Below are 13884 nucleotides of genomic sequence, written 5' to 3' on the forward strand. Positions count from 1 at the left end.
CCTGGAGCGCCGTTCCCGACTCCCAGACCTCAGTAAATGAGATCCTAGTGGTGCTGGGCTCTGGGTTCGCACGGAATGGATCGCACAACCTCTGGATGCATTCATTTAACCTCCACTCATCACGGGGTCATTTGGGGGGGTCAAGGCCAGGAACTGGCTGTGGGGAATGCAAAGGACAAATGGGAGGAGTGAAGGAGAAGGGGGGATGGTTGTGTCCATGCATTTGTGCCCGGGTGCAAGCACCGGCATCCGAGCATCCCTCCCTGAGAGAAGCAGGGACGCATCCCTGCAACCCTGCTGCCCAAAGCCACCCAGGCTGCTCCCTGCCCAGGCAAGCAACGCTCTCCGGATGCTATTCCCCCTCTCAACAAGAGGCTGTTGCATGAGGAGCAACCTGGAAAAGTCATCAGGGTGCTGGCCCAGCGTCACCCCGCGCCCAGCTGCCCGCGAGCAGACGCTGCTGCCCTGACATTGCTTTTTATGGTATCCACACAGAGCTCCCATTATGTCCCAATGCACGTCTGGGCTGTGCTGGGCTCCCATGGACTCACCAGCTCCTGGGGCTGCTGTCAAATACCTCCTGCCTCTACGTAAGGGCCAAAAATACGCTGGGATGGGCAGCGAGGGCTCTGTGGGGAAGGGAAGGGGTCTCCTCTGTAGGTGCTGAGGCGCTGGCACAGGGTGCCCAGAGGAGCTGTGGCTGCCCCATCCCTGGCAGTGTTCAAGGCCACGTTGGACACAGGAGCTTGGAGCACCCTGCTCCAGTGGAAGGGGTCCCTGCCATTGGAACTGGGTGAGCTTTAAGCTCCCTTCATCCCAAACCATTCCGTGACTCCATTACAACCCCACACGGCAGCTGCGGGTGTCCCGGTCCTTCAGCAGCAGCGGGACCAGCCCAGCTCCTCAGCACCACCGATGGTGCCCGCGCTCTCCCCCGAGCCCCCCGGTTTGATCTGCACCCCGGATGAGCTCAGCTCACGCAGGGAAGGATGCTCCTTCCTGCGCTGGTCCGGACTGAGGCCGGAATCCCTCCCTGTGAGTTCCCCAGCACCTCTGAAACTGCCCTGGAGCTCAGGGAGCAGCGTTCCCGGCCCCTGCTGAATCCTGCCCTTGTTTTTTGCCCTGTGTGTCCAGAAATAGGAGCTCGAGGCAATGCCAGGGGTGGCAAACACGCGTGGAGGGCGACAGCGAGGGCCTGGCTCCTGCCACTGCCAAGCTATTCTGATGGCTTAATAAAGAGCTGCATTTCACACGGCAGCCCCAGCGTCTCCACAAGCATCTCATGCATGTTATTTACGAATGCTCCTCGTGCAACGCCTGCCCCAAAGGCTCCACAGAGCCTCCAGGAGCTGCTGCATCCACGGGCACATCCCTCGCCCTCCAAACCCCGCTTGTGAGGATCCCAAAGGTTTTCCAGAGCCCCTGGCTGAGCGCAGCAAACCCTCCTGAAAGCCTTGGTGCCAGCGGAGAAGGGACAAGGACCATCAGTGCGCTATGAGCATCATCAGACAGCATCAGCCCCGCTGGAAGCGATGTCTGAGCAGCAAAACCCAGGCTCTAGCACTGGCGAAGGAGCAGGGGAAGCCTCATGAGCAAACCCCTCCTCGTTTCACCCATCCATTCCCTCTGCACATGGAGCAGGGACAACGCCTCCTGTTGCAAATCACTCCAAGAACCCCCCTGCATTCAGTGATGAACCCAGCTCCATCCTCTCCATACACCCCCCCCCCCCCCAGCCCCTGCTTTTATAGGGAATGCGAGGCTGGAAGCACCCAAAACCCCAGCACCCCCGCTCTGCTCCTCCAGGCTTCGTCACTGCAAAGCAAAGCAAACTGAAGCTGACCTAAAGGCACCGTGGTGGGCTCAGTGCTGAGAGCAGAGAGCAGGGAAGGCAAGGCAGCAGCGCAGGGCGTTAGAGCCCCCTGCCCCGCCAGGAAAGCTGCTTGCTCAATAAGCTGCCATCGTTCCCTGTCACTTTTTAGGGAAGGGGATTACAGCACAGGCGGCTTAAGAGGAGCAGGTGAGGGGAGGGATATGGGGATCAGGGGAGCACGGAGCACAGAGCATGGAGCACGGAGCACAGAGCATGGAGCACAGAGCACAGAGCATGGAGCACAGAGCATGGAGCACGGAGCACAGAGCATGGAGCACGGAGCACAGAGCATGGAGCACAGAGCATGGAGCACGGAGCACAGAGCATGGAGCACGGAGCACAGAGCATGGAGCACAGAGCATGGAGCATGGAGCACAGAGCACGGAGCACAGAGCACAGCCTCCCTGCTGCCGGGGGGTGTCCCGGGATGGGAGCTCAGCCTTGGAAAACTCACCCAGAGTCATCCGGTCACCCCCCAGCACCCACTGCCTCCTCTCCATCCCTGATGCTCGCCCCACGGCTGCCTCCAGGCCCCACTGTGGTGTCGGCAACGCAAGGGAGCTGCGAGGGCTTTGGCACAAGGGAAAAGCATGGAGTCATGGGATGGGTTGTGCTGGGAGGGAGCTTAAAGCTCATCCAGCTCTGCCACGGGCAGGGGCACCTTCCACTGGAGCAGACGTGGCCTTGAACACTGCCAGGGATGGGGCAGCCACTGCTCCTCTGGGCACCAGAACCAGCCCAGCTCCCTCAGCCTGGCTCCAGAGCAGAGCTGCTCCAGCCCTAAAAGTAAGGGTAAACCCTTTATTTCCCCATTCCCACTGTCTCAAGCACTCCCATTGGCAGCCCCATGAGCTGGACTAAGCTGGTCTACGAGTGCGCTCCTCCTTACAGATAATGGCTGGGATAATGAAAGCAAAAGGAAGCGGACAGGATCTATGGCTGGCCTTGGACAAGGATAAACAGGAATCACAGAGCCGGGGAGCATGAGGTGCAAACGAAAGCGACGGCGAACGGGACGAGGAGGAAGCCTGGAGAGGCACAAGGGCGGCTCGGCCGAGGCCGGAGCATCTGGGCTATGCTGGGGGATTCCTGCCATTCCTCAGCCGTGCCCACACGTCCGTCCCGGGCCCGTCCACCCACCAGGAAGGGGGAAATTGAAACCAGCCCTTCCTGGGGAGGAGAGGAACAGGAGCGAAGGGGCCGGGACACAGCAGCGAGCTGGGATTAGGCGGTGGCGGGAGGGGGCAGCGGCCATGTGGGGAGCTTTGAGCACCAAATCCTCATTAGGGGCTTCTTAAGGACATGAAAGCAGCTTTTCCTGCTTCCGGGCCCCGGCTCCCCTGCGGCTGCTCCGGGCCGGCAATGGGATGCCAGGGAGGGAGCACGGTAACAGCAGGGGTATGGGAGGAAGATGCTGCCCCCCCTTCCCCGCCCCATGGATCGTAGCATCACGGAATGGGTTGGGAGGGACCTCGAAGCTCATCCCACCCCACGCCAAGCACCGGCTGCTGTCCCTGACACACGGCTCCAGTGGAATGTAGACACTGGTCTATGGGAACAGCTCCAGGATTGGACCTCTGGGATTAACACCAGCCCCAAGGCACGGCACCCAGGCAGCAGCACCCACTGCCACCCTGGCCAAAGCCTCTCCTTGTCCTGCAGCAGCCCTGGAGCTTCAGCTGCAGGAGCAGGACCATGCTCCGAGCCGAGGCGATGGGCAACCACAACATCCCGACCACACCACCCTGATCACAGCATCCCGACCATGACATCCCAATCACGACATCCCGACCATGACATCCCAATCACAACATCCCGACCATGACATCCCAATCACGACATCCCGACCAAGACATCCCGACCATGACATCCCAATCACGACATCCTGACCACAACAGCCCGACCACGACATCCCAATCACGACATCCCGACCACGACATCCCAATCACGACATCCCGACCACGACATCCCGACCAAGACATCCCGACCACGACATCCCAATCACGACATCCCCACCATGACATCCCAACACTCGGGAAGGTTCAGACAGCTCCAGTTTGTTAAACTGCTTCCTTCCTTAGGCACTGACACAGCACGGGTAGCACCAAGGCTGTAGCCCTGCCTTCAGCTCTGGGGCAACAGCACCAGAGGGACCTGGAGCTGATGGAGCGAGGCCAGAGGAGGCCATGGAGCTGCTGCGAGGGCTGGAGCAGCTCTGCTCTGCAGCCAGGCTCAGAGAGCTGGGCTGGGTCAGCCTGGAGAAGAGAAGGCTCCTGAAGGGGAGGCCTGAGAGCAGCTCCAGTGCCTGAAGGGGCTGCAGGAAACCTGGAGAGGGGCTTTGGGATATAAGGGGTATGGGGACAGGACAAGGGAATGGCTTTAACCTGTTCAAGGCTAGGATGGAGGAGGCTTGGAGCAAGCTGCTCTAGTGCAAGGTGTCCCTGGCTGTGGCAGGGGGTTGGTACTGAATGAGCTTTAGGGTCCCTTCTGACCCAAACCATTTCATCATTCCATGATTCCATGACAGTACGCAGCCTACCCCTAGTCCCTGACCCATCCAAAACACCTCATTGCTCACCCAAGCCCCAGTAAAGAATGGGAAGAGTCACATAAAACCCATCTGCTTTTCTCCCTCTTTTGCCCCAAATGCCCTGATCTGGAGTGAATTCAAGCAAGCATCTCCCCATCAAGCAAGCATCGACCCCTCCTGGCCCCCCCAGCTCCTTGCCCAACCCTCACTGCTATGGGCAAGGGCTCACCCGGGCCCTGCTCCTGCCCTGCACTGACACAAGTGATTCCCAGACAAAGGCTTCCTGGGGCTCAGAGCCGAAGAATCCGGGGTGCCCACAAGGAAAAGGCCTGGAACAATGCACGCCTCCACCCTCCACTGCTGCTTTCCTTTACATGCCCCAGCAAACAAGCCTGGGTTTGTCTGCATCCTACCAGCCCTGGACAGCTGAATGGAGATCCAAAGGCACATGTGCCTCTGATTACACTGATGATAATTGCCTGCATTAAACTTATCTGTTTCTTTGACTCATAAAACTACAAGAGACCACCAGTGAAGATGTAATAAAGTGCAGCTGCTGGAGCAAAAGCCTCTTTTCTAGGTCAAAGCCAGTTTGGGAGAGGCCAGCCTGGGCGAGGGGAAGCGATACCTCAGTGGGAATAAGAGCAGCTCCTCAAGGCAGCTTTCACTAATGTGGAACTTCCATCCCAGCAGTGTTGCTGGGGTTTATCTGCAGCAGGACAGGGGAGGGGCAAGCTCTGCGCTTCTCTCCTGCATCTCATTAGCCTCAAAAGGGCCCTTGGGCTCCTCCGAAATGGTCCTGGCTCCACAACTCCTCCACGCACACTCGCAAGGAGGCGGAAAGAGGGAAGGGAAGGGAAGGGAGTTTTCCTCGGCGTGGAGGTGCAGCCCCTCTAAGCATGAAACCAAAGCTGTTTAAGAGCACACAGCAACTGCCAAAGGGCAGGAAGGGAGAAAATACCCTGAGTGAGTCCCAGTTTAGGAGGCTGGACAGAACTGCGGACACTGGGAGGTGGCCGGGTGCTGAGGGGCACATCCTGATGCTTCATCAAGCACCAACACAGCAGCGGGCAGATGAGCATCACCTCATGAGGTGAAACCTCCCAGCCCTGCTCTAGTGGAAGGTGTCCCTGACTGTGGCAGGGGTTGGAACTGGGTGAGCTTTAAGGTCCCTTCCAACCCAAACCAGGCTGGCATCGATCTTGCATTGCTGCCTCAAACCCCTTCTCCACCATCTCCATCTAGAGCATCACGAGCCAAAAGCTGCACAAAGGCAGGGTAAGACATCAGCAACGTGGAAATGGCTTTATTGCCTTGAATTGAGTTTAAAGCAGAAGGCAGGCTTTGCAGGGAGAGGTATTATCCTTCATTGCATCAACTAACACAAGTTGGGGAGGAAAAAAACAACAGGAACATTTCAGAGACACAAGCCCTTCTTCCAATTTGAACAGAATGCTGGAAGAAACAGTTAATGTATCTTTCATGAGGACAATCTCGATAATAAGCAACACAATTCCACAGCACAAGCCTGCCTTTTTTCTTTTCTTTCTTTTCTTGGTTTCTTTCTTTCTCCCCCCCCCCCCCCCCCAAATGAAGCATTTCTGGTCGTGGAGAGACGACCGAGGCAAGGCTTGAGTCACCCAAGCATCCTCCGGCTAGCAGCACACCGTAACCTCTTGCACTGAGCGCTAGATGAGCTCTTCCTTTCAGGTTTGGGCAGAAACAACAAGCAAACAAGCAACCCAGCCACCCCGGCTGTGTCAAAGCCGAGCTCAAATTGGTACTCAGCAATTTGCACCACTTACTGTCATATTAAAGTCATTTGAGTTTATTTTTGCTCGCTCTTCTCGTACCACAACAGCGAATCTGAGGATTTCAGCAGATGTTTGGCACCGCAACTGCAGCGCTCCTTAAATGCTCCAGGGTGCAGCCCCTGCCACTGGGAATGGTGCAGGCAGAAGGGAACTGCCCCAGGTCAGAGCACGGTGCTGAGCGCTGCTCCAGCACCACAGCGGGGCAGACGGAACCTGCCACCAGGGCAATGCTGTCAGCGCTCCAGCTCTGCTCCCGGGGGAGGTTTATGGCCAAGCTTGGAGCCAGGCTGGCCCTGGCACACTCCTGTGATGGCTGAGATGGGCTCATGGGGCTCCCCTCCAGACCTCTCCTGCCCAGCTGCACCAGCTCTAGCATCCCTCCCTCCCCTGCACGGAGATACTGTTCATGGACGTGGAAGAGCTCTCACCAAGACAAGCTTCTGCTTCTTTAGTTAAGAACCCCCCATAGGAAGGAAGCTTTGGGCCCCAGCGGAGCTCCCCAGTTGATGGCTCTCCTTCAGCAGCAGCAGTGCTGGTAGCAACCAGCACAGGAATGGAGAGATCTTGAACGCTTGAATGCATTCAGTATTACTTGTTCAGGTGTCCTCTCAAGTCCAGGTGAAGGCACCTGGCAGGCTCAGATGCAAGAGGTCTTTCCCCTTGCTACAGAGCAGGAGCATGGACTCAGCCAACCCACCACAGCCCTCCATGCCCCAGCTGCAAGACAAGGAGATGCTGCTTTGCCCCGTGAACTATTCCATCTTTAGGAAGGGCTCATTTCTAACCTGCCAACACCTCCTTCGATGATCACATCCCTGCAGAACACGGGGATGACAAACACACAAAGTGGCTCATAGGACAACGTTGGTACTTACTTTTTCAAAGGCTCTATGACTGTCTTTTGGATCTGATTCACCTGTTGAAAGCAAATTACATGTCAGGCTTGTTGAAGCAGCCTGTCTGCACAGCAATGCATGTTCGCACAGTGCCTGCCCTAGGATGATGTGGGCTTCTGAGTGCAACCACAGTGCCCTTGAACCAAAAACCAGAGGACTTCTCCCATGTGCTCGGGAGGAGCTGCAATTCCCAGTTCAAAAAGAGCCAGGAGGAGTAAGATTAAAGAGGAACTCTCATGGGAAGCGTCTTGGAGACGATGACAAAAAGAAGGGGGACATACCCACAGCACCGCAGCACCCCTGCTCTCCCCTCCTGCAGCCAAACCCACATTCACCTTCTCCTGGTTGAAGGAGTCCATCCTCTTCATCGCTGTGTCGAAGGCGGTGACCATCTCCAGGAAGCTGGGCTCCTGCTCACACAGGGGGTTGGAGAGCAGGTCTGAGGAGATCTTCACAGCTGACTTGGACATGGCTGCGGGCAACAGGAGAGGCCAAGAAGAGAGGAGAGGGTCACTGCTTTGTAAGGGGGGTTGGAACCCGATGAGCTTTAAGGTCCTTCCCAACCCAAACCCGCCTGGGATGCCGTGTGTCAGCACTGCCTCTGCAAAGGGTGACCAAACCTGGGGACCTGGGCCACCGAGCCGGGATTCAGCACGATTTCCCTGCTGGTTGAGAGAAGAGAAGGGACAGGAAGAGCCACCACTTCATCCACATAAACCCCCGAGCTGCCTGTACAGAACCAAGCCTGAGCCGCTCCAGGGGACGGCTTGTGATGGGGCCAGAAAATGACAGCAGGCTCCTGAAAGCCCTCTCCTCTCAGCAACACGTAGATGGCTTTTTTAATACATCTTTTCTCAACAGACTATTGTCACTCTCAGGCTCACTACAGCTCTTCCGCAGCGAGGAAAATCAGTCCATTAAGTCTTTCAAATGCCTTTAGAGAAATATATGTATTTAAAGTGGAGGTAGTGCTGGGAAAGGACCAGGATGACAGGACTGGAAGACAAGGTTTCTCTTTTTACTCTTGAAACAGCCTGGACATGAGCAGCACTGACACAGCTGCCTGAGCATCTTGATCACTGAACTGCATCCTGTGCCCCTGAGACCACCCCCATGGACCAAGAGGAAATGCAAAGTCTCTGCAGAGCCTGATGTGGCCTCCAAGAAACCCAAAAGACCCCGGTCACACTCTACCAGGCCCCAGCTCCTGCCTTGTCGAGCACTTGTGCTTGTTTTCCATCAGACACATCTCTCCCTATCCCAACTCCAACGGGAAAACTCAATCCTGCTGACAGGACCACTCCAAAAGAGCTATAGAGCAGCGAAGGTACAGGAGGGAAAGACAAGATTCACCACAAGGCATTTATAGGAATGGGAATAATGAAGAAAAAGCCACGAGCACTAAAAATCCACCTTCTTTTCCATCAGCACTTTGCTGGAAGTTATTCCAGCTTCAGCTCGGAAGCCAGATGCTTGAGGCGTGCCACAGAGGAGCTTTGGAAAGCTCCGGCTGCACTCGCTCAGATACTGGAAGTTAAAGTCCTCTCAATAATGGGGCTTAAGATCATAAATCAAGGGGTTAACCATTCCGACTGAAAGGTTACACACAATTATACAGAGAGCTCAGAAGCTGCAGAGCTGGGAAACTCAGTGCAGAACGAGATGCTAACTATGGGATAACAAAGCTACCGTATCCGTCTATTATCCAAACATTAAGGGTTTAGGCATTAAAACCTTTAAACAGATGGGATATAATCCATATGTGTGACCACATCTGAGGAAGGATTTGTGCCAAAACGGGATGGGGTTAAGAGCGGCAGAACTGCTTCAGCTGCAAGGAAAATGAGTTTCCTTCGCAAGGAGAGGACTGGAAGTGTAAAGCGGTGACCCCCTCTTCAAACCCAAGTGGAGCCTCAGCCACCAGAGGAGACAGGAGGCAGGGGAGGGTCGGATCGCATCGCCTGCCCCTCGGGAGGGCTCCCTGCTTCTCATTCCAAGAGAAGAGCTTTTGTCTCCGAGTACAGAACATCCTCCTGCTCCTCACGATCCCACTGTGCTTGGAAAGAGGGTGGGAAGGTGAGGGAGGGGGTGCAGGCAGTGACCAATCAGCCCCTCGGCACAGGGGTGCAGTGGAAGGAGTAAGACCCTCCTGAGGACAAGACACTGATGCACTGCTGTCCTTGTCGGACCTGGGGGCTGGATGCTGCCTGGGCTGACACAGCCACCTCCTGGGAATGGGCACTGCCAGGGGAGCAGAGCAGCCCTCAGTGCTCCATCAGACCCCCACCTCCTTCGCCTTCACCCGGCCCTCCCCAGCCCCCGTTCCAAATCCTCCCTTTACGCTCCTGATTCCATGCCTTTAAATGAGAAATCAGATCCCAGGATCTGGCCACGGCTCAGTTTGTGACTCTGCCACGGAGCAGAACGGAAAAAGAAAGTCCTCCCACAGCTCCTCTGGGACTTGAAATGCTCCATATAAACAACGCCCACTGCAAGGGAGGGGAGGGGAATCCTGCACAAGGAAAAACTTACCACGGAGCCCTGACAATGACCAGAAAGGGCACTTTTCACCCTGGAAAAGAGTCCTGGCAGCGTCGTTCCCAGTGCCTTTCCCACCGCTCTCCCCATGGGAGCACAGATGTTGGGATGGGATGGGGGTAAGAGTGTGGGCAAGAGCCTGGATCCGTGCTGATGTCTGGCAACACCCGAGCACACACACACGCAGGTGAGAGCCTGGATCACGGGAAGCCCCACATTTGCCATCCCTCTCACTGGGGCTCCTTCCCATTCCTGTTACCCACATTAACCCACAGGATGAGTGCCGGGCCAGTGCTGCCCACCCCTGCTCGCGCTGGTGCATCTGCCTTGGCTCTGGAGCTGTGGGGGCTTGGTGCAAGGAGGGACTACTCCAAAGCACACGCTGAGAAGAGCCATCTGTGTTTAAAGCAGCTCTTTGCAGCGTGTTTCTGCACGCTGCCCTGCCTGGTGCAACAACCAGCACCCAGCAGATCCCCTGCTCCCCGCACCACATCGCTCCATCTCCTCTCTGCCATCACCCTTTAAAGCCAGTGCCACGTGGCGCGGTCCCACCAGTCTCCTAGGCAGGCTGCTGCGGCGTGGTACATGCACAGATAACTGCTTTGTTGCTTCCTGCATCGCCCACTGCCACCGGCTCAAGCCAGAGCAGGCAGCCAGCAAGGGGAGAGCAGGGTCAGTCCTGACTGAGAGCGGCTGGGGCAGCAGCTCACACGTGAAACACGCACAGCGATGCCCACGGGATGCTCTGCACACCCCCAGCACCTCAGCCCACCTTTCTTTGGCTTCAGACAGCAGAAAATGCCCTCAGTGAAGCAGGTGATGCACAGACACAAGGGGCTCAGCTGGAGGCTGCTCCTGCCGGGCTAACCTGAGAACTGGAACAATAACTCCGAGTCCTGCAGCTGCAGACACAGAGGCAAAGAGAAGCAAAGTGGCTGGTCCAAGGCCACCCAGCATGCTGCAGCTCAGGAGACAGGGACCAAGCCCGTAACAGACTTTCTGTTCCCTTGGTTGAGATGCTGCTCATGCAGATGGCCTTGTAACTAAGCAAACTGAGTGGGACTGAGAGCTAGATTTGTTTTCCAGACTTGTCACAGATTACTCATGTGATCTTGAGAAAGTCACTTCATCTCCTTGTGGCCAAGTTCACAGTCTATGTATCCTGCAGTCACATACCCAAGTCTGCATCTGTGCTTTTCTTCATATCCTTCTGAAGCTTTTTGGTCTGATCTTCCAATCTGAAAGATGGGAGAAGAAGGCAAAGTGAATCTTGGAAAGAAAGAAACCCAAGTGCATCATACGTGCAACAAATCATTTACGGGTTGGATATGCTGGCTTCTGTTGGGAGTTAAAAATACCCCGGCGAGGCTCTGTGCACTTCAGTGCTGCTCAACCTTTTCCGCTTGTTTGCAGATGCTCCGCAACCTTTCCAAGTTGGGGATCTCTTACTCAAAGTCACTGCTTTGTGAAGCCCTCGCACCTACCCCAAGTGGAGAAGCCAAATGCTTCCAGATGATACGGGCGAGCTTACGGGACACAGCCAGGATGGGGACACCGGGTCTGGTCCTCGGGGGTGCGGAGCTGTTTGGTGTCCCCCCCAGTTTTCTGGCAATTCTTTAGAGGTGCCACGATGAGCAAACCTCAACCCCATGCAAGTGCTGCTTAGGACACTGAACACGGGAGCCATAGGGGAATCTCTGAAGCCTCCGAAATGACAGGCAGTGATTTGTGGGGAAGAGCGTAAGAAGCCAAGATCCCCTGGGAAGGTGCAATAAGAGGGCACAAGGGAAGTTGTTGGAGTTGATACTCACTGCTGGAGCTTGCTATATTCCCTTTCAAAGTCTCTCTCCACCTGTGGAAAGAAGAGATGGAAACCGGCTCAAACGCTGCACCGGAGTGGGAACAACCTGCGCGGGGCAACCCGGGAGGAGGAAATGCCCCTGTGAACCCCGGGAAGCTGCAGCAAGAATGGGAGTTATGCTTCAGGAATCTCTGCATTATTTGCCCTCTCCCCACGCTCCTCATTCCTGCAATAGCTCCCTCTGATGAAGCACTTCAGGTGGAGCAGCCCAAGTGTCTGCAACACCTTGCAAAGGGAGGAGAAACCTGTGCTGGCAAAGAGCTAAAGAACAGCCTCCTCCCGATGCTCCATCAATGACTGCTTCCTCCTACTTGCTATCTGGCAGCACATCTCCAGTGATACAAGATATTTTAAGGAGCTTTCCTTCCATGCTGCCTGTTTTAACACACGCCTGAATGTTCATTCCACACCTCGTCAACCAAATAAGCAAATGGATCTCAATTGACCAGCCAAGAGTAAATACGTGCGCCTTTGTTGTCATGGGATCAAACCCGGGATCGTTCGTGTTGTCAAGCTCCCGTGCTGTTAAGGAAACGCTACGTGCTGCGAGCAGCCAGGACGGGAAGGATCCAAAGGTTTGTTCCAGAGCTTCAGGCTGTCCTCGGGATTTCAAACCCAGCCACGTGAAAGCAGAGCGCTGCAAAGGGACTTTGCTTTCAATCACAACTGCTATTAAAAGACTCAGTGCTTTAAGATGGAGCCCAGCAACCCCAGGTCCCTCACACCCTCCTTTTCTGAGCACCCCTTGGTGCTCTCCGGCACCCCTGAGCTCCGCAGGGCCACCACAGCGCGATGGGAAGCTGCGGGTGCTCCAGCCGCATCCCCAGGGCCGGCTCTCCCCATCACTCCCACCATCCGTGGGCTGCACGCTGGCTCTTCCCTGGGGCTGCAAAGCCTCCACAGGGCTCAGCTCCCCGTTGTGCTGCTAAAGACGGTGCTGGTGGAGCACAGCCCCGTGCCCGGTGCAGCATCCGTGGCAGCTGGTGCCTGGGGGTCCGGTACCCAGCCCGGAGCAAACCCACCCGCACGGCCACAGCTGTCCTGGCTCCTTGAGCATCGTGCTCTGTTCATAGGCCTGAGGTGTGAATTGGTTTGGTTGCAAACCACAGAGCAAGGATCCGTGCTTTGGAGCCTGGTGGTGAGGAGCTCCAGCCCTCTCCTGGTGCCGGCCCAGCCATTGGTCCCTGCAAGACCTGAAGGGTTTGCCCACGAAATTAAACTGCTTGTGAAGGTTCAGAGCCTCTGCCCCTTCCTCTGTGCTGCTAGATTCCCCCATGGCTGTGGGATGAGTGGGGATGAGCAAAAAGCATAGCTGCCTAATGGAAGGGAGGCAAAGCTTCCGAACCCTAGTGATGCCCCATCCCTGGCAGTGTTCAAGGCCAGGTTGGACACAGGGGCTTGGAGCAAGCTGCTCTAGTGGAAGGGGTCCCTGCCCATGGCAGGGGTGGGAGCTGGAGAAGCTTTAAGGTCCCTTTAACCCAAACCATTCCAAGCATCCCCCAAAACACCCAACCCCATTTGCCCACATGCGTTCTCCATACGACGGAGGTGAAGAGGCTTCAGCTGCCTCACGTCTCCAGTGCCATCAATGCAGAGACAGCTGCCCCAGGATTGCTCTCCTCTTTCACGCCCACAGCAGCAACTGGTTACCAGTCCCCACAGTCTGCGGGCTGGGGCAGCCCTCCCCACGCATCACCGCTCCCATCTGCAGCACCCAGGCAGCGAGGAGCAGGGCCCCCATGCACCAGGCAGCTCACCCCATGCTCCCACCACGCTGCACCCAGTGCATCCGAGGCGTGCAAGGAGGACAAGCTGAGAGCAAGGCAAGTACATTCTGCAGAGCACACAGTAATTCCGCTCCCAGCAGCTATCAGCAATAGCCACACGTCCCCGACACTGACAGCGAAAGGCTATGGAGGAGATTATCACGTTAAAAGTAACGAGAACAAGAAGTACAGGCACGAAAATTACAATATCCTGGAGGGAAGCTCCCGTAATATTAAAATAATCCCACTTTCTGCAGCCTCCTTCTGAAAGCTCCAAAGCAAACCGTGGTGCTGGATGGAAGGATTCTGCCCCGAGGCACTGGGGCTGGGTGATGCAGGAGCTCCCCGGGTTTTTATTTACATCGACATAAAGAACGAGGAGCTCTTCGAGCACTGAAACCAAGCCACGTTCCTCCTTTGCACCCAGTTATTTCTGTTTGCAAACACCGGGCCTTCCACCTCCAGTAGCATCCCTCCTGCTTTAAGGGCAATAGCATAATCGACACCATGGTTACAAGGCAGCGAAGCGAGACCGAAGCCAATACTACAAAGGGATGGAAATAAGGGACTGTGATGAACCTTCTTACTCCCCTGAGGTTCATTTCT

At 56.0% G+C, this 13884-nt stretch overlaps 1 protein-coding gene across 4 annotated transcripts in view; it reads right to left on the bottom strand.

Annotated features, from left to right (window-relative positions):
- Positions 1–13884, bottom strand: part of BIN3 (bridging integrator 3) — a 33477-nt gene that overhangs the window by 6712 nt on the left and 12881 nt on the right. For 3 of the 4 annotated variants that reach the window (XM_057420842.1, XM_057420843.1, XM_057420841.1), the window contains 4 exons: positions 11463–11503; positions 10828–10889; positions 7449–7585; positions 7093–7133 (listed from right to left, as the gene is read on the bottom strand). In XM_057420842.1, coding sequence (XP_057276825.1) covers positions 7093–7133; positions 7449–7585; positions 10828–10889; positions 11463–11503 — 281 coding nt within the window. The remainder of the gene's footprint in view (positions 1–7092; positions 7134–7448; positions 7586–10827; positions 10890–11462; positions 11504–13884) is intronic. The other variant, XM_057420844.1, reaches the window with a different exon arrangement.

Source organism: Pezoporus wallicus, unplaced genomic scaffold (genome assembly GCF_028554395.1).
Source record: "Pezoporus wallicus isolate ANWC-B61680 ecotype Strahan unplaced genomic scaffold, APGP_CSIRO_Pwel_v1 contig_8717, whole genome shotgun sequence".
In the NCBI taxonomy this organism is placed as follows: Eukaryota; Metazoa; Chordata; class Aves; order Psittaciformes; family Psittacidae; genus Pezoporus; species Pezoporus wallicus.